Source organism: Coregonus lavaretus (genome assembly GCF_964263955.1).
Source record: "Coregonus lavaretus genome assembly, contig: HAP1_SCAFFOLD_6716, whole genome shotgun sequence".
Classification (NCBI taxonomy): domain Eukaryota; kingdom Metazoa; phylum Chordata; class Actinopteri; order Salmoniformes; family Salmonidae; genus Coregonus; species Coregonus lavaretus.
The window spans coordinates 7501-31117 of NW_028157977.1; the positions used below are offsets into that span (position 1 = coordinate 7501).

At 45.2% G+C, this 23617-nt stretch overlaps 2 protein-coding genes across 2 annotated transcripts in view; both read right to left on the reverse strand.

The window, feature by feature from the left end:
• The window catches only part of LOC311124576 (transferrin receptor protein 2-like), a gene marked incomplete at its 3' end in the record, with an annotated part of 22967 nt that extends 4715 nt beyond the window's left edge, over positions 1-18252 (reverse strand). The window contains exon 1 of the mRNA XM_084198692.1: positions 18151-18252. The remainder of the gene's footprint in view (positions 1-18150) is intronic.
• A 3101-nt stretch (positions 18253-21353) lies between these two features.
• On the reverse strand, positions 21354-23604 carry LOC311124574 (CST complex subunit CTC1-like). Its single transcript, XM_084198691.1, has 4 exons — positions 23544-23604; positions 23247-23403; positions 23014-23149; positions 21354-21465 (listed from the first exon to the last, which is right to left on the reverse strand). Exons 2-4 carry the CDS (start codon positions 23322-23324, stop codon positions 21359-21361), a joined length of 321 nt encoding a protein of 106 aa, XP_084054817.1. The 5' UTR covers positions 23325-23403; positions 23544-23604; the 3' UTR covers positions 21354-21358.
• Between the last annotated feature and the right edge of the window lie 13 nt (positions 23605-23617).

Here is a 23617-nt window from a genome sequence, read left to right on the forward strand (position 1 = left end):
CTGGTGGGAAGCTGCTATAGACCACCAAGTGCTAACAGTCAGTATCTGGATAACATGTGTGAAATGCTTGATAATGTATGTGATATCAATAGAGAGGTATACTTTCTGGGTGATTTAAATATTGACTGGCTTTCATCAAGCTGCCCACTCAAGAAAAAGCTTCAAATTGTAACCAGTGCCTGCAACCTGGTTCAGGTTATCAGTCAACCTGGTTCAGGTTATCAGTCAACCTCCCAGGGTAGTTACAAACAGCACAGGAATTAAATCATCAACATGTATTGATCATATCTTTACTAATGCTGCAGAGATTTGTTTGAAAGCAGTATCCAAATCCATTGGATGTAGTGATCACAATATAGTAGCCATATCTAGGAAAACCAAAGTTCCAAAGGCTGGGCCTAATATAGTGTATAAGAGGTCATACAATACGTTTTGTAGTGATTCCTATGTTGTTGATGTAAATAATATTTGTTAGTCTGTGGTGTGTAATGAGGAGCAAACAGACGCTGTACTTGACGCATTTATGAAATTGCTTATCCCAGTTACTAATAAGCATGCACCCATTAAGAAAATGACTGTAAAAACTGTTAAATCCCCATGGATTGATGAGGAATTTGAAATTTGTATGGTTGAGAGGGATGAGGCAAAATGAATGGCTAATAAGTCTGGCTGCACAACCGATTGGCAAACGTACTGCAAATTGAGAAATCATGTGACTAAACTGAATAAAAAGAAGAAGAAACTACACTATGAAACAAAGATAAATGACATAAAGAATGATAGTAAAAAGCTTTGGAGCCCCTTAAATGAAATGTTGGGCAAAAAGGCAAACTCAGCTCCATCATTCATTGAATCAGATGGCTCATTCATCACAAAACCCACTGATATTGCCGATTACTTTAACGATTTTTTTCATTGGCAAGATTAGCAAACTTAGGCATGATATGCCAGCAACAAATGCTGACACTACACATCCAAGTATATCTGATTATAATATGCAAGACAAGCATTGTAATTTAGAATTCCGTAAAATGAGTGTGGAAGAGGTGAAAAATTAATTGTTGTTTATCGACAGTGACAAGCCACGAGGGTCTGACAACTTGAATGGAAAAATACTGAGGATAATAGCGGACGATATCACCACTCCTATTTGCATTATCTTCAATCTAAGCCTTCTAGAAAGTGGGTGCCCTCAGGCCTGGAGGGAAGCAAAAGTCATTCCGCTGACCAGATACAATGCTATTTCACAGTAAACAAACTGACAACAGACTTTCAGCACGCTTATAGGGAAGGATATTCAACAAGCACAGCACTTACACAAATGACTGATGATTGGCTGAGAGAAATTGATGATAAAAAGATTGTGGGAGCTGTTTTGTTAGACTTCAGTACGGCTTTTGACATTATCAATCATAGTCTGCTGCTGGAATAACGTATGTGTTATGGCTTTATACCCCCTGCTATATTGTGGATAAAGAGTTACCCGTCTAACAGAACACAGAGGGTGTTCTTTAATGGAAGTCTCTCAAACATAACCCAGGTAAAATCAGGAATTCCCCAGGGCATCTGTCTTGGACCCTTCATTTTTTCAATCTTTACTAATGATATGCCACTGGCTTTGAGTAAAGCCAGAGTGTCTAAGTCTGTCCATAATTAAGCGCTGCTCTGCCTTCTTAACAGCACTATCAACAAGGCAGGTCCTACAGGCCCTAGTTTTGTCGCACCTAGACTACTGTTCAGTCGTGTGGTCAGGTGCCACAAAGAGGGACCTCGTAAAATTACAATTGGCTCAGAACAGGGCTGCACGGCTGGCCCTTAAATGTACATGGAGCGCTAACATTAATAATATGCATGTCAATCTCTCCTGGCTCAAAATGGAGGAGAGATTGACATTTTTGTAAGTGTTGACAAGAAGATTAAGCAAAGCAGTGGGCGGGGCACGCGTAGACAAGATGGCGTATTGAATAGAAATCGGTACGAAACACCTCAAGATAAAAACATAATATTCAAAATCAGTAAGTTAGACTAAATATTAGCATTTCATATATTCGCAGTTAATATAATTCAATCTGGATAATAACACAAAACAGATCATAAGGCTAGAGAAATATATCGACAAATATTACATCAACACGCAACACCCAAACATGACTGAAGACAAGCGTGGAGAGCCGATCCCCAAAAGGAAACGCGACTCATCGACTGATACAGATGATATATGCTTTTCACCACTGGGTATGGTAAGTGTGGAAAGCGACCTGTTGAAGTCGATAAATGACAAATTGGGCATACTAGAATTGGTCAGTAAAGACGTAAAAGAGTTGAAAGCGAGTCTTCAAATGAGTGACGAAAAAGCTTTGGTAATGGAGAAAGAAACCAAAGAATTAAAAGTGACAGTCTCTAAAATGGAAACGGACGTTAGGGAACTAAAAAAGGAGAACAATCTTCTGAGAGAAGCCTTACTAGACATCCAAACTAGATCGATGAGGGAAAATCTAGTACTTACGGGTATTCAGGAAAAGGAGGGAGAAATAACAGAGAATATTATGAAGGACTTCCTGCATACAGCGCTACAAATCCCACTCGAGGCTGTCGATAAAATCCAACTCGAACGTGTACATCGTTTCGGAAAAAGAGGACAGAAATATGAGCGCCCAATCGTTGCCAAATTTGCTTTTTTTAAGGATAAAGCTATGGTGAAAAGCCTGGGAAAAAGACTTGCTGGCACGAAAATAGGCATGAATGATCAGTTCCCGAGGGAGATTGTAGAAAGGCGCAAAGTTCTGTATCCAATCTTCAAGGAAAACAGATTAAAAGGGAAACGTGTTGCACTAGTGGTGGATATATTATATATTGACAACCAAATGTTCAGAGACACAAAGACTACTCCATGGCTATTCTAAAAGTTGTAATAGAGGAGTCAAATATTGGAGCACCTGATACTAGCAATGATAGGGATTGTAATATTAAATAACATTTATAGTAAGTATAGTATTTTATAAAACGATATAACAAGCAGAATAATACATATTTAAATACAAATAATTAGAACATGGCTTTTTTGGCGGGAGGTTGTTGTTTTGGCGGATGGTTGTTGTGGTTGGTCCTGTGTTCTCTCTGGCGTCCTTTCCCCCTTGCGGCAGATGTGGATGCGGGTGCGTTTGCACGCTCGGCCCATTTCTTCCCCAGTCAACCATGTGGTGTGCATTTTTGTGTTTGAAAAGGTGCGGCGTTAAGTGAGTGAGAGGGGAAATGGTTGCATATCCCAGAGCCGACCGGGGGTCTATGAGCAGGGGTAGTGAGAGAGAGCTTTCAATTTTGTGTAGATGAGGGATATACATTTTTAAAAATAGTATACATCTAATCTAATTTTTCATTGTTCTTTCATGATGGAAAGATCCCTAACCCTATAACCTGGACACCCACCTGAGCGACCCATACACCAAAGAGAAGTTCCCATCTCTTTTATGGACCTGCTGTGAATATGCAGCCTAAACAGATAAATAAATGCGGTCAGAGACCTACTAGAGCAGCACTGCCCCCTCAAGATTCTGAGCCTGCCTGGCAGGGTTGGTCCTACAAAGCCAGAGCCCCCTGATGGGAGAGCATAATATACAAGGACATTCTCAAAGCTGCTAATGACGACCTTTTACCTTTTTATTCCGGTGGGGATTCCGGTGGGGTACGCCCACCCAGGTAGTGGCAGTGCTGGCAACACTGGCTGCAGTAACCCATGGGGAGGGGGTCACACTCGGACAATCAGAGAGGGGGTTTATCATTGTAGCCCAGGTGGCACAAAATAATCAAAGGTCTGACCGCATGGAGATGCTTGGGAAAATGGTTACAACAGGGGATCAGAGTGTTGATCTCCATCACCTAGGACTTGACATAGATTAAGTAGATTAATCAAATCTCACATTGTTATCAATTTCTACTCAATCTGCATGCTTTCTCAATCAGCTTTAACTGTATGTGCACTCGTAAATCAGGTTATTTCTCGAGTTGGGCTCTGGGATATAACAGCTGTTGAGTATCTGTTTTTATGGTGGACTGTGGAGGAGGGAGGAGGAGGGGGGTTGAGTGTGTTGGAGTATGTGAGTATGTGCGTGTGTGCTTGTCTGGCTTCTGTTGTGGGGGGGTGGGGATGTTGGGGGGAAGGGTATGGGATGGACCACGGGAATTATTTGCTAGGATAATAATTGCTTGTCAATGAATTAAATGTAATACAATGGCAATCCGGGTTATATGTTAGAATCCTACGCGTGAACTGCCGACATTATTACGCATATTAATTGATAATGATGGAAAATAGGATATGCATAATTTAAAAAAAAATAGATATATAGATTTATATATATATAGAGGTGAAAGCATTGGAAATGCTTTTGGCGGTTAATCTGCTTCTGTTTTGTGGGTGGCACTGTGTGCTGTTTTCGATGGATGGGTCCTGGCCTCTCGGGGCCTTAGGGATACGGAGGGACGTGGGTGGGATGCTGATCACTGGGATGACGGCTCAACTTGGGATGGGGAGGGGCTTTAGCGGGGGAATTAGTGGAGAACAATTGAAGGGTTACTCCGTAGCAATGCAAATATCACGGTACAGCTATATGGACACTCAATCATTACGCTATTTTTTATTGGTAAATTTACAAACATATATAATGATAAATAGACTTGAAACTTGTATCTCATTATGGTGTATGGTGAAATAAGTATAGCCAGTTATAATTGTAATGGCTTAGCTGATAATAACAAAAGAAGAACAATATTTACATGGCTCAAAGAGAAGGAATATAATATCTATTGTATACAGGAAACTCATTCAACAATTCGAGATGAAGTAGCGTGGAAAAAAGAATGGGGGGGGGGAAATATACTTCTCCCATGGGCAAAGAAATTCAAAAGGGGTGATGATATTAATTAATAGTAATTTCGATCCGAATGTGCAAATTGTACAAATAGATACACAAGGTAGATGGATTATTTTAAATATGTTATTGGACCATAAACAGATATGGCTCATTAACCTTTACGGACCAAATAATGATGATCCACAATTCTTTGACAATATATATAATAAATTATCAAGCCTGCAAGCAACTCAAGACAATATTATTATGGTGGGGGATTATAATACTGTTTTAAATAGCTCAATGGACCGTAAAGGAAATCACACCACAAACAATCACCCACATGCTCTTAAGGAAATTGTGAATGTCATGGATACATTAGAACTAGTAGATATATGGAGGCTTAAATATCCTGATCTAGTGAGATATACATGGCGGAGACTGAATCAAGCTAGTCGTCTTGACTTCTTTCTTATCTCATTCTCGTTGGCACCAAAAGTAAAAAAAAGTGTTGATAGGGGACAGAATGCGATCGGACCATCATATAATAGGCATATACATTACTCTTACTGAATTTCCACGTGGGCGAGGATATTGGACATTTAATCAAAGCCTATTGGATGATAATTTATTTATAATTAGAACAAAGGAATTTATAACTGACTTTTTCCAACATAACATAGGTACAGCGAATCCCCTTGCTGTATGGGACACCTTTAAATGTGCCTTTAGAGGCCATGCAATTCAGTACTCATCTCGAAAACAAAAGCAATTTAGGTCAAAAGAGTTTATACTAAGAAAGGAAATAGAAAGTCTAACAGAACAGATAGATGGCAATAAAAACTGTAACATAGAGGCTCAGAATAAATTAGAGGAAAAACAAAAATAAATGGAGAAACTTATTCAAGAAAGATCAAGTGTAATATATTATAAAAATAAAGCAAACTGGATGGAATATGGGGAAAAATGCACAAAATTCTTTTTTAATCTTCAACATAGGAATGCTACCAAAAAGAACTTAATGAAACTGGTTACAATTGATGGAGTCACCCATAATTCACCAAATGATATTTTGAAGGAAGAAACAAAGTACTTTAAGCATATGTTTTCTTTTCAGTCGCCTCCATCTCCTCTAACTGAAGCTAATTGTAGAGATTTTTTTTCTATTGATAATGTCAAATTAACAGCCACACAGAAAGACTCATGTGAAGGTGAAAATACAGAGGAGGAACTTCTGGATGCAATTAAAGACTTTAAGTCTGGGAAAACTCCAGGGTTGGATGGCATACCAGTTGAGGTGTACCAAACCTTTTTTGATATTCTAAGAGGACCGTTATTAGCATGTTTTAACCACTCCTATGTAAATGGTAGATTATCTGACACTCAAGAAGAAGGATGATCTCATTATTACTGAAACAGGATACAAGTGGAAAATATAAAGATCCAGTCCATTTACAAAATTGGAGGCCCCTTACACTTCAGTGTTGTGATGCAAAAATCCTAGCAAAATGTATAGCGCATAGAATTAAAAAGGTATTGTCGGATATTATTCATTCTAATCAGACAGGTTTTTTTACATGGAAGATACATTGGAGATAATATAAGGCAAGTATTGGAAACAATAGAACACTATGGAAAATCTGGGAAACCAGGCCTGCTATTCATAGCAGACTTCGAAAAGGCATTTGATAAAGTTCGACTGGGGTTTATATATAAATGCCTGGAGCATTTCAATTTTGGAGAATCTCTTATAAAATGGGTCAAAATCATGTATAGTAACCCTAGGTGTAAAATAGTAAATAATGGCTATTTCTCAGAAAGTTTTAAACTGTCAAGAGGAGTAAAACAAGGTTGTCCACTATCGGCATATCTATTTATTGTGGCCATCGAGATGTTAGCTATTAAAATCAGATCCAACAATAATATCAAGGAATTAGAAATCCAGGGCTTAAAAACAAAGGTGTCATTGTACGCTGATGATTCATGTTTTCTTTTAAATCCACAACTAGAATCCCTCCACAGCCTCATAGAGGATCTAGATACATTTTCTAACCTCTCTGGATTACAACCAAATTATGACAAATGTACTATATTACGTATTGGATCACTAAAAAATACAATTTTTACATTACCATGTAGTTTACCAATAAAATGGTCTGATGGTGATGTGGATATACTCGGAATACATATCCCAAAGGAAATAAATTATCTCACTTCAATAAATTTTAATAGAAAGTTAGCAAAAATAGATAAGATCTTACTACCATGGAAAGGAAAATACCTGTCAATTTGTGGAAAAATCACCCTGATTAACTCTTTAGTATTATCCCAGTTTACCTATTTGCTTATGGTCTTGCCTACGCCTAGCGAACAGTTTTTTTAATTATATGAGAAAGAAAATTCAATTTTATTTGGAACGGCAAGCCAGACAAAATTAAAAGAGCATATTTATATAATGAATATGAATTCAGAGGACAGAAATTATTAAATATTAAAGCATTAGACCTATCACTAAAAGCTTCAGTCATACAAAAGTTATACTTAAATCCGAACTGGTTCTCAAGCAAATTAGTAAGATTGTCTCACCCAATGTTCAAGAAAGGCCTTTTTCCCTTTATTCAGATTGCAACCTCTCACTTTCAGTTATTTGAAAAGGAAATAATCTCCCAAATGTCACTATTTCTAAAACAAGCCATAGAAAGTTGGTTGCAATTTCAATTTAATCCTCCAGAAACGACAGAACAAATAATGCAACAAATATTGTGGTTAAATTCAAATATACTAATTGACAAAAAACCTTTATTTTTTTGACAGAATGTTTAAAAAAGGTATAATCTTCGTAAATGATATCATAGGTAGGACTGGTGGAGTTATGACGCACATGCAGCTAACAAAAACATATGGAAATGTCTGCTCTACCCAAAATTACAACCAAATAATTGCAGCCTTACCGCAAAAGTGGAAGAGGAAAGTGGAAGGGGGAGAAAGTAAGGAACTTGTCTGTCGGCCTTGCATTAAAGAACATAATTGGTTAAGGAAAACTGTGATAAATAAAAAAGTAAGGACCACTTAAGGACCAAAGGATTGACAGCCGTCCCATATAGATTGCAAAATAGTTGGGAAGAGATCTTTGACGTACCGATCCCATGGCATAGTGTTTATGAACTGACACGCAAAACGACACCGGATTCAAAAATTAGAATCTTTCAATTTAAATTATTATATAAAATTCTTGCTACCAATATAATGTTATTTATATGGGGGATACAATCTTCCCAGCTCTGCAGATTTTGCTGTGAAGAGACAGAATCATCATTTGTTTTGGTTCTGTCCATTTGTAGCTTGTTTTTGGACACCGGTCCAGGAATGGCTAAAGGATTGCAATATTTACCTGGAACTAACCTTGCAGATAGCATTACTGGGTGATCTGAAAAGTCATAGTCAATCAATCAATAATATAATAATACTTTTAGCAAAAATGTTTATTTTTAATTCACAATCTGTAGAAGCAATGAGAATAGAAAGGTTCAGAACTTTTGTAAAACATCACAGTACGGTTGAAATATATATGGCAAATAGAAATCCTATATGGATGGTGTTAAGAGATAGATGGGAGGTATTGAATAGAGTTGAAGGATGGGACTAATAACAAATAACAACAAATAATAACAAAGATAGCTAATAATGTAAGCATACTGTGTCCATAATAAGTATATAGGTTGTATGTTGGGAGCTTTTGGGAAAGAGCACAGTTAGAAAGATATGGCATATAGAAGCAAACCGGATGGACATCATGAAAATGATCGGAGAGGTTGAGAGTAGAAGTAGTTCAGGAGCAAAAAAAATTTTTTTTTAAATAAATAAATAAAAAATATATAATAATAATAATAATAATAATAATAATATGCCATTTAGCAGACGCTTTTATCCAAAGCGACTTACAGTCGTGCGTGCATACATTTTTGTGTATGGGTGGTCCCGGGGATCCAACCCACTACCTTGGCGTTACAAGCGCCGTGCTCTACCAGCTGAGCTACAGAGGACCACATATAATAGAATTATTGTAAAATTAACTCTGTCCATAAGGTGTAGATAGTAAGTATAGACCGGAAGTAGAGGCCTGGGCATTGTTGTTCACTAATTTACTCCAAGTAGGGAAAGGATGGTGGGGTTGAAAAGTAATAAAGGGGAGTATATATATAAAAAAAAAAAAAAAAAACATGGGGGATTGGAAGTGATGCAGACAATTACATTGATAGAAGATACAATATATCTGCAATATTAAGCTGATCCATTCCCCCTAAAAAAAAAAAAAAAAAAAAAAAAAAAAAAAAAAACTGTGTTGACAAGCTGAATGCACCAAGGTGTCTGTTTAAACTACTAGCACACAGCTCGGACACCCATGCATACCCCACAAGACATGCCACCAGAGGTCTCTTCACAGTCCCCAAGTCCAGAACAGACTATGGGAGGTGCACAGTACTACATAGAGCCATGACTACATAGAACTCTATTCCACATCAGGTAACTGATGCAAGCAGTAGAATCAGATTTAAAAAACACATACAAATAAACCTTATGGAACAGTGGGGACTCTGAAGAGACACACACATACAGGCACAGACACACACTCTACACACACGTACACATGGATGTTATATTGTAGATATGTGGTAGTGGAGTAGTGGTCTGAGGGAACACACTTAATGTGTTGTGAAAAGTGTTATGAAATGTAATGTCATGTGATATTTTAAATTGGATATAACTGCCTTAATGTTGCTGGACCCCAGGAAGAGTAGCTGCTGGCTTGGCAGGAACTAATGGTGATCCATAATAAACCCCAGGAAGAGTAGCTGCTGCCTTGGCAGGAACTAATGGTGATCCTTAATAAACCCCAGGAAGAGTACCTGCTGCCTTGGCAGGAACTAATGGGGATCCATAATAAACCCCAGGAAGAGTAGCTGCTGCCTTGGCAGGAACTAATGGTGATCCATAATAAACCCCAGGAAGAGTAGCTGCTGCTTTGGCTGGAACTAATGGGGATCCATAATAAACCCCAGGAAGAGTAGCTGCTGCCTTGGCAGGAACTAATGGTGATCCATAATAAACCCCAGGAAGAGTAGCTGCTGCCTTGGCAGGAACTAATGGGGATCCATAATAAACCCCAGGAAGAGTAGCTGCTGCCTTGGCAGGAACTAATGGTGATCCATAATAAAACCCAGGAAGAGTAGCTGCTGCCTTGGCAGGAACTAAAAGGGATCCATAATAAACCCCAGGAAGAGTAGCTGCTGCCTTGGCAGGAACTAATGGAGATCCTTAATAAACCCCAGGAAGAGTAGCTGCTGCCTTGGCAGGAACTAATGGTGATCCATAATAAACCCCAGGAAGAGTAGCTGCTGCCTTGGCAGGAACTAATGGGGTTCCATAATAAACCCCAGGAAGAGTAGCTGCTGCCCTTGGCAGGAACTAATGGGGATCCATAATAAAACCCAGGAAGAGTAGCTGCTGCCTTGGCAGGAACTAATGGGGATCCATAATAAAACCCAGGAAGAGTAGCTGCTACCTTGGCAGGAACTAATGGGGATCCATAATAAAACCCAGGAAGAGTAGCTGCTGCCTTGGCAGGAACTAATGGGGATCCATAATAAACCCCAGGAAGAGTAGCTGCTGCCTTGGCAGGAACTAATAGGGACCCATAATAAACCCCAGGAAGAGTAGCTGCTGCTTTGGCTGGAACTAATGGGGATCCCTAATAAACCCCAGGAAGAGTAGCTGCTGCCTTGGCAGGAACTAATGGGGATCCATAATAAACCCCAGGAAGAGTAGCTGCTGCCTTGGCAGGAACTAATGGGGTTCCATAATAAACCCCAGGAAGAGCAGCTGCTGCCTTGGCAGGAACTAATGGGGATCCATAATAAACCCCAGGAAGAGTAGCTGCTGCCTTGGCAGGGACTAATGGGGTTCCATAATAAACCCCAGGAAGAGTAGCTGCTGCCTTGGCAGGAACTAATGGGGATCCATAATAAACCCCAGGAAGAGTAGCTACTGCCTTGGCAGGAACTAATGGGGATCCATAATAAACCCCAGGAAGAGTAGCTGCTGCCTTGGCAGGAACTAATGGGGACCCATAATAAACCCCAGGAAGAGTAGCTGCTGCTTTGGCAGGAACTAATGGGGATCCCTAATAAACCCCAGGAAGAGTAGCTGCTGCCTTGGCAGGAACTAATGGGGATCCATAATAAACCCCAGGAAGAGTAGCTGCTGCCTTGGCAGGAACTAATGGGGTTCCATAATAAACCCCAGGAAGAGTAGCTGCTGCCTTGGCAGGAACTAATGGGGTTCCATAATAAACCCCAGGAAGAGTAGCTGCTGCCTTGGCAGGAACTAATGGGGTTCCATAATAAACCCCAGGAAGAGTAGCTACTGCCTTGGCAGGAACTAATGGGGATCCATAATAAACCCCAGGAAGAGTAGCTGCTGCCTTGGCAGGAACTAATGGGGACCCATAATAAACCCCAGGAAGAGTAGCTGCTGCTTTGGCAGGAACTAATGGGGATCCCTAATAAACCCCAGGAAGAGTAGCTGCTGCCTTGGCAGGAACTAATGGGGATCCATAATAAATACAAATATAAATACAAATACAAACAGGCAAAGAATCCTACTACACCACCTCCTACTACACCACCTGTACACCACTTCCTACTACACCACCTGCTCAGACGCAAACTATTACGAGCTCCAAAGGGAAACCCAGCCGCGAGCTGCCCAGTGACCCGAGCTACCAGACGGGCTAGCTGCCCAGTGACCCGAGCTACCAGACGGGCTAGCTGCCCAGTGACCCGAGCTACCAGACGGGCTAGCTGCCCAGTGACCCGAGCTACCAGACGGGCTAGCTGCCCAGTGACCCGAGCTACCAGACGGGCTAGCTGCCCAGTGACCCGAGCTACCAGACGGGCTAGCTGCCCAGTGACCCGAGCTACCAGACGGGCTAGCTGCCCAGTGACCCGAGCTACCAGACGGGCTAGCTGCCCAGTGACCCGAGCCTACCAGACGGGCTAGCTGCCCAGTGACCCGAGCTACCAGACGGGCTAGCTGCCCAGTGACCCGAGCTACCAGACGGGCTAGCTGCCCAGTGACCCGAGCTACCAGACGGGCTAGCTGCCCAGTGACCCGAGCTACCAGACGGGCTAGCTGCCCAGTGACCCGAGCTACCAGACGGGCTAGCTGCCCAGTGACCCGAGCTACCAGACGGGCTAGCTGCCCAGTGACCCGAGCCTACCAGACGGGCTAGCTGCCCAGTGACCCGAGCTACCAGACGGGCTAGCTGCCCAGTGACCCGAGCTACCAGACGGGCTAGCTGCCCAGTGACCCGAGCTACCAGACGGGCTAGCTGCCCAGTGACCCGAGCTACCAGACGGGCTAGCTGCCCAGTGACCCGAGCTACCAGACGGGCTAGCTGCCCAGTGACCCGAGCTACCAGACGGGCTAGCTGCCCAGTGACCCGAGCTACCAGACGGGCTAGCTGCCTAGTGACCCGAGCCTACCAGACGGGCTAGCTGCCCAGTGACCCGAGCTACCAGACGGGCTAGCTGCCCAGTGACCCGAGCTACCAGACGGGCTAGCTGCCCAGTGACCCGAGCTACCCAGTGACCCGAGCTGCCCAGTGACCCGAGCTACCAGACGGGCTAGCTGCCCAGTGACCCGAGCTACCAGACGGGCTAGCTGCCCAGTGACCCGAGCTACCAGACGGGCTAGCTGCCCAGTGACCCGAGCTACCAGACGGGCTAGCTGCCCAGTGACCCGAGCTACCAGACGGGCTAGCTGCCCAGTGACCCGAGCTACCAGACGGGCTAGCTGCCCAGTGACCCGAGCTACCAGACGGGCTAGCTGCCCAGTGACCCGAGCTACCAGACGGGCTAAATGCCTTTCATTCTTGCTTCGAGGCAAGCAACACTGAAGCATGCAAGAGAGCACCAGCTGTTCCGGACGACTGTGTGATCACGCTCGCCGTAGCCGATGTGAGCAAGACCTTTAACAAGGCCGCAGGCCAGACGGATTACCAGGACATGTACTCCGAGCATGCGCGGACCAGCTGGCAAGTGTCTTCACTGACATTTTCAAACTCTCCCACACAGAGTCTGTAATACCTACGTGTTTCAAGCGGACCACCATAGTCCCTGTGCCCAAGAACGTGAAAGTAACCTGCCTATATGACTACCGCCCCGTAGCACTCACGTCAGTAGCCATGAAGTGCTTTGAAAGGCTGGTCATGGCTCACATCAACACCATCATCAGGGAAAGACTAGATTCACTCCAATTCGCATACCGCCCCAACAGGTCCTCAGATGACACAATCTCGATTGCACTCCCCAATGCCCTTTCCCACCTGGACAAAAGGAACACCAATGTGAGAATGCTGTTCATTGACTACAACTCAGCGTTCAACACCATAGTGCCCTCAAAGCTCATCACTAAGCTAAGGACCCTGGGACTAAACACCTCCCTTTGCAACTGATTACTGGACTTCCTGATGGGCTGACCCCAGGTGGCAAGGGTAGGTAACAACACATCTACCATGGCTCTGTCATATCCTCACATGGCCTCTCCTATCATTGCTACGCTGACGACACACAAGTAATCTTCTCCTTTCCCCCTTCTGATAACCAGGTGGTGAATCGCATCTCTGCATGTCTGGAAGACATATCAGTATGGATGACGGATCACCACCTCAAGCTGAACCTTGGCAAGACGGAGCTGCTCTTCCTCCCGGGGAAGTACTGCCTGTTCCATGATCTCGCCATCACGGTTGACAACTCCGTTGTGTCCTCCTCCCAGAGTGCGAAGAGCCTTGGCGTGACCCTGGACAACACCCTGTCGTTCTCCGCTAACATCAAGGCGGTGACCCGATCCTGTAGGTTCATGCTCTACAACATTCGGAGAGTACGACCCTGCCATACACAGGAAGCGGCGCAGGTCCTAATCCAGGCACTTGTCATCTCCTGTCTGGATTACTGCAACTCGCTGTTGGCTGGGCTCCCTGCCTGTGCCATTAAACCCCTACAACTCATCCAGAATGCCGCAGCCCGTCTGGTGTTCAACCTTCCCAAGTTCTCTCACGTCACCCCCCTCCTCCGCACACTCCACTGGCTTTCAGTTGAAGCTCGCATCTGTTACAAGACCATGGTGCTTGCCTATGGAGCTGTGAGGGGAACGGCACCTCCGTACCTTCAGGCTCTGATCAGTCCCTACACCCAAACGAGGGCATTGCGTTCATCCACCTCTGGCCTGCTGGCTCCCCTTCCTCTGCGGAAGCATAGTTCCCGCTCAGCCCAGTCAAAACTGTTCGCTGCTCTGGCACCCCAATGGTGGAACAAGCTCCCTCACGACGCCAGGACAGCGGAGTCACTCACCACCTTCCGGAGACATTTGAAACCCCACCTCTTTAAGGAATACCTGGGATAGGATAAAGTAATCATTCTACCCCTCCCTTACCCCAAACCCCCCCCCCCAAAAACGAAAAAATTATTTAAAAAATTAAAAATTAAATTAAAAAAACAAATATATAAATTAAAAAATATATATATATAAAAAAATACAATAAAATTGGTAATGTGGTTATCCCACTGGCTATAAGGTGAATGCAACAATTTGTAAGTCGCTCTGGATAAGAGCGTCTGCTAAATGATGTAAATGTAAATCCTCAACACGGGGGCCCATCAGGAGTGCGTGCTTAGTCCCCTCCTGTACTCCCTGTTCACCAATGACTGCGTGGCCAAGCACGACTCCAACACCATCATTAAGCTTGCTGACGACACAACAGTGGTAGGCCTGATCACTGACAACGATGAGACAGCCTGTAGGGAGGAGGTCATAGACCTGGCAGTGTGGTGCCAGTATAACAACCTCTCCCTCAACGTCAGCAAGACAAAGGAGCTGATCGTGTACTACAGGAAAAGGAGGGCCGAACACGCCCCCATTCACACCGACGGGGCTGTAGTGGAGCGGGTTGAGAGCTTCAAGTTCCTTGGTGTCCACATCACCAACAAACTATCATGGTCCAAACACACCAAGACAGTCGTGAAGAGGGCACGACAAAGCCTATTCCCCCTTAGGAGAGTGAAAATATTTGGCATGGGTCCCCAGATCCTCATAGAGTTCTACAGCTGCACCATCGAGAGCATCCTGACTGGTTGCATCACTGCCTGGTATGGCAACTGCTCAGCCTCTGACCGCAAGGCACTACAGAGGGTAGTGCGTACGGCCCAGTACATCACTGGGGCCAAGCTTACTGCCATCCAGGACCTCTATACCAGGCTGTGTCAGAGGAAGGCCCAAAAAATTGTCAAAAAACAGTCATAGACTGTTCTCTCTGCTACCGCATGGCAAGCGGTATCGGAGCACCAAGTCTAGGTCCAAAAGTCTCCTTAACAGCTTTTACCCCCAAGCCATAAGACTGCTGAACAGCTAATCAAATGGCTACCCAGACGATTTACACTTATTTATTTTTACCCTGCTGCTACTCACTGTTTATTATCTATACATAGACACTTCACTCCTACCTACGTTTACATATTACCTTGACTAACCTGTACCCAGCTCATTGACTCGGTACCGGTACCCCCTGTATATAGCCTCATTATTACCTGGACTAACCTGTACCCAGCTCATTGACTCGGTACCGGTACCCCCTGTATATAGCCTCATTATTACCTGGACTAACCTGTACCCCGCACATTGACTCGGTACCGGTACCCCCTGTATATAGCCTCATTATTACCTGGACTAACCTGTACCCCAGCCCATTGACTCGGTACCGGTACCCCCTGTATATAGCCTCATTATTACCTGGACTAACCTGTACCCTGCACATTGACTCGGTACCGGTACCCCCTGTATATAGCCTGGTTATTACCTGGACTAACCTGTACCCCAGCCCATTGACTCGGTACTGGTACCCCCTGTATATAGCCTGGTTATTACCTGGACTAACCTGTACCCTGCACATTGACTCGGTACCCCCTGTATATAGCCTCATTATTACCTGGACTAACCTGTACCCTGCACATTGACTCGGTACCGGTACCCCCTGTATATAGCCTGGTTATTACCTGGACTAACCTGTACCCCAGCCCATTGACTCGGTACCGGTACCCCCTGTATATAGCCTCATTATTACCTGGACTAACCTGTACCACAGCCCATTGACTCGGTACCGGTACCCCCTGTATATAGCCTGTATATTGACCCGGTACCGGTACCCCCTGTATATAGCCTCATTATTGTTATTTTACTGTGTTACTTATTTTTACTTTAGTTTATTCAGTAAATATTTTCTTAACTCTTATTTTTCTTAAAACAGCATTATGGTTAAGGTCAGTGAGCATTTCACGGTTAGGTCTACACCTGTTGTATTCAGCGCATGTGACAGATAAAAGCTGATTTGATTTGTGTGCGTATGTGTGCGAGTTAAACGGTAGCAAAGTGCTTGCTTAGTGATCCGTCTCCTGGTTGGCTGTGTAGTGGAGTGAGGCCTGTGATAGGTTCAGAGGAGAGGTCAGAGGTCTGCGTGTGTGGAGAGCGTGCCGAATGTTTAATTTGGCTAACTTTATTAACAGCTCAGCAAACAAACACACACAAAGGGGCGGTCCTTCAAGTCTGGGAGAATAAGGCGATGCCAAAAGATGACCTGTCTCCTGGTTGGCTGTGTAGTGGAGTGAGGCCTGTGATAGGTTCAGAGGAGAGGTCAGATGACCCTTATTTCTACCCACAACTATACTCTGAAACCATGACAACACAGCATTAGTTTAATACCTAGAGACAATAGACCTGACAACATTTAAATGTTCCAGTCTACGTTATACATTCAGGTAATAGCTCGAAAGACAGACAGACAGACGGGCGGACATACAGACAGACGGGCAGACAGACAGACAGACAGACAGACAGACAGACAGACAGACAGACAGACAGACGGGCGGGCGGACATACAGACAGACAGACAGACAGACAGACAGACAGACGGGCAGGCGGACAGACAGACAGACAGGCAGACAGACAGACAGACAGGCGCACAGGAGATGTTGAGTTGTGTCTGATCCTGTCACTGTGTATTCAGAGACAGCACACAGAGCAATGACCCTATATATCAAATGCTTCACACAAACTCACTGACCTACTACCAACACTCATAGAAATACGCACTGACCTACTACCAACACTCATAGAAATACGCACTGACCTACTACCAACACTCATAGAAATACGCACTGACCTACTACCAACACTCAGAAATACGCACTGACCTACTACCAACACTCATAGAAATACGCACTGACCACCTACCAACACTCATAGAAATACGCACTGACCTACTACCAACACTCATAGAAATACGCACTGACCTACTATGTATGTACAAACACATATTCACTCTCTCACTCACACTCACTTGACCGGAGGCCATTTTGAAGAAAAGTATGATAAACACTAACTAACAACTTATACACACACACACCTCAACTACTACTACTACTACTGATACTACTACTACTACAACACTACTACTACACCTACTACACCTACTACTACTACTACTACTACTCCTACTACTACTGCTGATACTACTACTACTACTACTACACCTACTACTACTACTACTACTACTACTACACCTACTACTACTACTACTACTACTACTACTACTACTACTACTGCTACTACTACTACTACACCTACTACACCTACTACTACTACTACTACTACTACTACTACTACACCTACTACTACACCTACTACTACTACTACACCTACTACTACTACTACAACACCTACTACTACTACTGCTGATACTACTACTACTACTACAACAACACTACTACTACACCTACTACACCTACTACTACTACTACTACTACTACTACTACTACACCTACTACTACTGCTGATACTACTACTACTACTACTACAACACTACTACTACACCTACTACACCTACTACTACTGCTATTACTACTACTACTACTGCTACACCTACTACTACTACTACTACTACTACTACTACTACTACTACTACACCTACTACTCAACATCTGAGAGCCACTAAAAGTATGACAACACCAGCCGCCTGAAGACAGAAAGTACAATCAGCCAATCAGGGCCAGGATAGCTGTGACACGTAACATTCTGTTGAACCCTGATCAGAGACTAATCTAGACACACAACACACACATCGTTTACCGATACATACACACACAGTACACACGCTTACTCCATATATCATGTGTATAAGAGGTGTACTCACCCCTGGGTGTTATCTCTAACTCTCTCTCCTTCCCGTCTTCTCTCAGCGTGTAAAGTCAATCTCTCTTCTAACTGTCACCAAAACCACTCACACCTGTCTGCACTCCTCCTCCTCCTCCTCCTCTCTCCGAACTACAGCCCATATCTGTAGCCGTGGCATCTGATTGGTGCTGAGACAGAACCTCCCTGTTTAGAGGTGTGGTTAAAACCCATGTGTTGTGCGGAGAGCAGAGAGAGAGCGATGGAGTGACCTCCACCAGACAATACAGGACAGTGACAGTAGAGTATAGTGATGCGTTTATATTTTTGTTCGGTGTCCATGATAATAATATTAAATTGTCTTTATATTTCACAAAATGTAAGGTCCCACAGGCTGGTCCCAACACATAATGATATCTAACAGTGTAAAAGGCTTCTAGTTTACCATAAAATGTTGTATCCTATACCCATTTGAAGATAAACAAGTTATTAATGTGTTTGATAAGATTAGAGATTTTCTCAGGGGACCCTATTTAAATTTTACGGGTCCCCGACCCCCAGTTTGGGAATCACTGTCCTACTAAGCTCTCTCCCTGCTTGCTCCAACGCTTCCTTCCTCTCTCTGTGCATCTCCTTTGCAGCTTGACTCACCACCGTCTGTCTCACTACTCTCTATAAAGAACATTTATTTTGTTATGAGAACTTATAAACTCAGCAAAAAAAGAAACGTCACAGATCTTCATTGTAAAGGGTTTAAACACTGTTTCCCATGCTTGTTCAATGATTTCCTGCAAGAAAGGAATGTCAGTGTTCTTCCATGGCCAGCGAAGAGCCCGGATCAGAGGGTGAGGGCTAGGGCCATTCCCCCCAGAAATGTCCGGGAACTTGCAGGTGCCTTGGTGGAAGAGTGGGGTAACATCTCACAGCAAGAACTGGCAAATCTGGTGCAGTCCATGAGGAGGAGATGCACTGCAGTACTTAATGCAGCTGGTGGCCACACCAGATACTGACTGTTACTTTTGGTTTTGACCCCCCGCCTTTGTTCAGGGACACATTATTCAATTTCTGTTAGTCACATGTCTGTGGAACTTGTTCAGTTTATGTCTCAGTTGTTGAATCTTGTTATGTTCATACAAATATTTACACATGTTAAGTTTGCTGAAGATAAACGCAGTTGACAGTGAGAGGACGTTTCTTTTTTTTTGCTGAGTTTAGTAGCCCATCTTTTGATTGTAGCTAGCTTAATTTCAGTCAACTGCTCCTGCTGAGGTCAGGCGCCATTCAACTTTAGCTTCTAACCTCATCCTTTTAGCCATTGCTAGCTACCTGGCTAACAGCCAGAGCCCTTGAGCTACCTAGCCATCTGACTGAAATATCAGCGACTATTTACCAGTTATACACTCATTCTCCGAGAGTCAAGTTTTTTGTTTGTTTGGGGGATGTCTGTTGACACGGCAGAGTTTCCCGCTGGACAGATTGGTGAATGGAGCAGGCGAACATAATGAGCATACATTAATCATTTGTGATTCGAACTCAGATCAAGAAGCCTTCTGAGAGTTGATCAAGAAGCCTTCTGAGAGTTGATCAAGAAGCCTTCTGAGAGTTGATCAAGAAGCCTTCTGAGAGTTGATCAAGAAGCCTTCTGAGAGTTGATCAAGAAGCCTTCTGAGAGTTGATCAAGAAGCCTTCTGAGAGTTGATCAAGAAGCCTTCTGAGAGTTGATCAAGAAGCCTTCTGAGAGTTGATCAACGCTGGGAACGTAATAATAAGCGAGTAAACGGTATTTCACAAATAAAAGGTACGTAAACGGCGTTTACCCTCTCAGTTCTGGACCTGCCTGGCTGAGTGGGTGGAAGGAGTGGTTGCCTGGCAACCAGAGCGCAAAACACGTGAGGAAGTAAAACTTGGTTGTCTGCCTGGAAATTAATTCGCAAGACCAATACATTTTTCTAATATTTTTCATATTAACATAATTGATAATTTTCTGTCCTCCTCTCATTTTAATTCAACTACTTTTCAAGTACCAACTTGAGAAAGTGTCTGATTTTCAAGGTCTTCCAGCACTAATTCAAGTACTTTAAGCACCTCAAGCACCTTGTGAACCCCGAATACCTCCAATCCGTTAGTCTGTCTAAATAGATGGGTCAGGTGTGTTTGGTCGCCCCATCGCAGGGCTTTCCAGGTGTGTTTGGTCGCCCCATCGCAGGGCTTTCCAGGTGTGTTTGGTCGCCCCATCGCAGGGCTTTCCAGGTGTGTTTGGTCGCCCCATCGCAGGGCTTTCCAGGTGTGTTTGGTCGCCCCATCGCAGGGCTTTCCAGGTGTGTTTGGTCGCCCCATCGCAGGGCTTTCCAGGTGTGTTTGTGTTTCTGGAGACCGTGTGTAAGCAGAGGTGAGGACCAATAACACACAGGTTGGGAAAATAGAAAATATTTATTAATAACAGATAAAACATTTGATTACATAAACAGTCTCCCTCGCTCTATGTCTGTATTTCTCTCCCCCATCTCTCTCTTCCTCTCTCTCCCCCCTTCCCTCTCTCAGTCCCTCCCTCTCTCCCTCAGTCCCTCCCTCTCTCAGTCCCTCCCTCTCTCAGTCCCTCCCTCAGTCCCTCCCTCCCTCCCTCAGTCCCTCCCTCTCTCCCTCAGTCCCTCCCTCTCTCCCTCAGTCCCTCCCTCCCTCCCTCAGTCCCTCCCTCTCTCCCTCAGTCCCTCCCTCCCTCCCTCCCTCAGTACCTCCCACTCTCCCTCAGTCCCTCCCTCTCTCCCTCAGTCCCTCCCTCTCTCCCTCAGTACCTCCCACTCTCCCTCAGTCCCTCCCTCTCTCCCTCAGTCCCTCCCTCTCTCCCTAAGTCCCTCCCTCTCTCCCTCCCTCTCTCCCTCAGTCCCTCCCTCAGTCCCGCTATCTCTCCCTCAGTCCCTCCCTCTCTCCCTCAGTACCTCCCACTCTCCCTCAGTCCCTCCCTCTCTCCCTAAGTCCCTCCCTCTCTCCCTCCCTCTCTCCCTCAGTCCCTCCCTCCCTCCCTCAGTCCCTCCCTCTCTCCCTAAGTCCCTCCCTCTCTCCCTCCCTCTCTCCCTCAGTCCCTCCCTCTCTCCCTCTCTCTCTCAGTCCCTCCCTCAGTCCCTCCCTCCCTCCCTCAGTCCCTCCCTCTCTCCCTAAGTCCCTCCCTCTCTCCCTCCCTCTCTCCCTCAGTCTCTCCCTCTCTCCCTCTCTCCCTCCCTCCCTCAGTCCCGCTATCTCTCCTCCAGGATGTGTGTACAGGTGAGTTGGAGAGGGGGGGGCATCCGGGTCACAAACTCTCTGTCTCCTCGGGTAAACCTCTTCAGCTGGGCAGAGTCTGCTAACACACACACACACACACACAAACACACAAACCTGGGTGAACTCAGTGTGTATCTGAGAGGTCACGGAGTGTGTGTGTGTGAGAGGTCACGGAGTGTGTGTGTGCGTGTACTCACCCTCTCGGTGTGCAGCAGGTGTATGTGAGCGTGTCTGTAGCATGTCTGTATGCGAGCGTGTCTGTAGCGTGTCTGTAGCGTGTCTGTAGCGTGTCTGTATGTGAGCGTGTCTGTAGCGTGTCTGTAGCGTGTCTGTAGCGTGTCTGTATGTGAGCGTGTCTGTAGCGTGTACTCACCCTCTCGGTGTGCAGCAGGTGTATGTGAGCGTGTCTGTAGCATGTCTGTATGCGAGCGTGTCTGTAGCGTGTCTGTAGCGTGTCTGTAGCGTGTCTGTATGTGAGCGTGTCTGTAGCGTGTCTGTAGCGTGTCTGTATGTGAGTGTGTCTGTAGCATGTCTGTAGCGTGTCTGTAGCGTGTCTGTAGCGTGTCTGTATGTGAGCGTGTCTGTAGCGTGTACTCACCCTCTCGGTGTGCAGCAGGTGTATGTGAGCGTGTCTGTAGCATGTCTGTATGCGAGCGTGTCTGTAGCGTGTCTGTAGCGTGTCTGTAGCGTGTCTGTATGTGAGCGTGTCTGTAGCGTGTCTGTAGCGTGTCTGTATGTGAGTGTGTCTGTAGCGTGTCTGTAGCGTGTCTGTAGCGTGTCTGTAGCGTGTCTGTAGCGTGTCTGTAGCGTGTCTGTATGTGAGCGTGTCCGTAGCGTGTACTCACCCTCTCTGTGTGCAGCAGGTGTATGTGAGCGTGTCTGTAGCGTGTCTGTAGCGTGTCTGTAGCGTGTCTGTAGCGTGTCTGTAGCGTGTCTGTATGTGAGCGTGTCCGTAGCGTGTCTGTAGCGTGTCTGTAGCATGTCTGTATGTGAGCGTGTCTGTAGCGTGTCTGTAGCGTGTACTCACCCTCTCTGTGTGCAGCAGGTGTATGTGAGCGTGTCTGTAGCGTGTCTGTATGTGAGCGTGTCTGTAGCGTGTCTGTAGCGTGTCTGTATGTGAGCGTGTCTGTAGCGTGTCTGTAGCGTGTCTGTAGCGTGTCTGTATGTGAGCGTGTCCGTAGCGTGTACTCACCCTCTCTGTGTGCAGCAGGTGTATGTGAGCGTGTCTGTAGCGTGTCTGTATGTGAGCGTGTCTGTAGCGTGTCTGTAGCGTGTCTGTAGCGTGTCTGTAGCGTGTCTGTAGCGTGTCTGTATGTGAGCGTGTCTGTAGCGTGTCTGTAGCGTGTCTGTAGCGTGTCTGTATGTGAGCGTGTCTGTAGCGTGTCTGTAGCGTGTCTGTAGGTGAGCGTGTATGTGAGCGTGTCTGTAGCGTGTCTGTAGCGTGTCTGTATGTGAGCGTGTCTGTAGCGTGTCTGTAGCGTGTCTGTAGCGTGTCTGTATGTGAGCGTGTCTGTAGCGTGTCTGTAGCGTGTCTGTAGCGTGTACTCACCCTCTCGGTGTGCAGCAGGTGTATGTGAGCGTGTCTGTAGCGTGTCTGTATGCGAGCGTGTCCGTAGCGTGTACTCACCCTGTCTGTGTGCAGCAGGTGTATGCGAGCGTGTCTGTAGTGTGCAGGTGAGAGTAAGGGGCCGACACACAGTCCTGCTGCTACAGACACAGGACAGGTACTGGAGGAGAGGGTCGTCAGGGTTCACATCAGACACCTGACATTATAGAAGGGATAGGGGCCATTTCACACTCAATAAGAAGGACATTAGAAAAAGGGATTAATTGATTGATTGATTGATTAAGTGAGCTTACCAGGCTCCGCCCACGTGTGTAGACCCTGAGGTGACCTCTGACCCTCAGTGACCTCTGAAGCCCCTCCCACTGGGGCATGGCTAACCCCAGTAGACCAGAAATCACTGGATAGGAGAACCATATATGGGCCTCTCCACTACCATCCTCTACAGCTGCCCTGTACACACACACACACGCACACACGCACACGCACACACGCACACACACGCACACGCGCACGCACGCACACGCGATTAACCCACACAAATATACACAAACACACACACCCCAACACACACAATAAACTTGTTAACTCACTTGGCTTCGGCCTGGAACACAGCAGAGGTAGAATTACACGGAGGCTGAGACCTAGTACACCTCTCCTATAGGAA

Bases quoted from the DNA above. Each gene is read 5' to 3' on its own strand.
- LOC311124574 (XM_084198691.1), bottom strand. From the start codon at position 23,324: ATGCCCCAGTGGGAGGGGCTTCAGAGGTCACTGAGGGTCAGAGGTCAC. The intron at 23,150-23,246 runs GTAAGCTCACTT...CTATAATGTCAG, and splicing joins ACACACGTGGGCGGAGCCTG to GTGTCTGATGTGAACCCTGA. The intron at 21,466-23,013 runs GTGAGTACACGC...TGTGTGTGTTAG, and splicing joins ACCTGCTGCACACAGACAGG to CAGACTCTGCCCAGCTGAAG.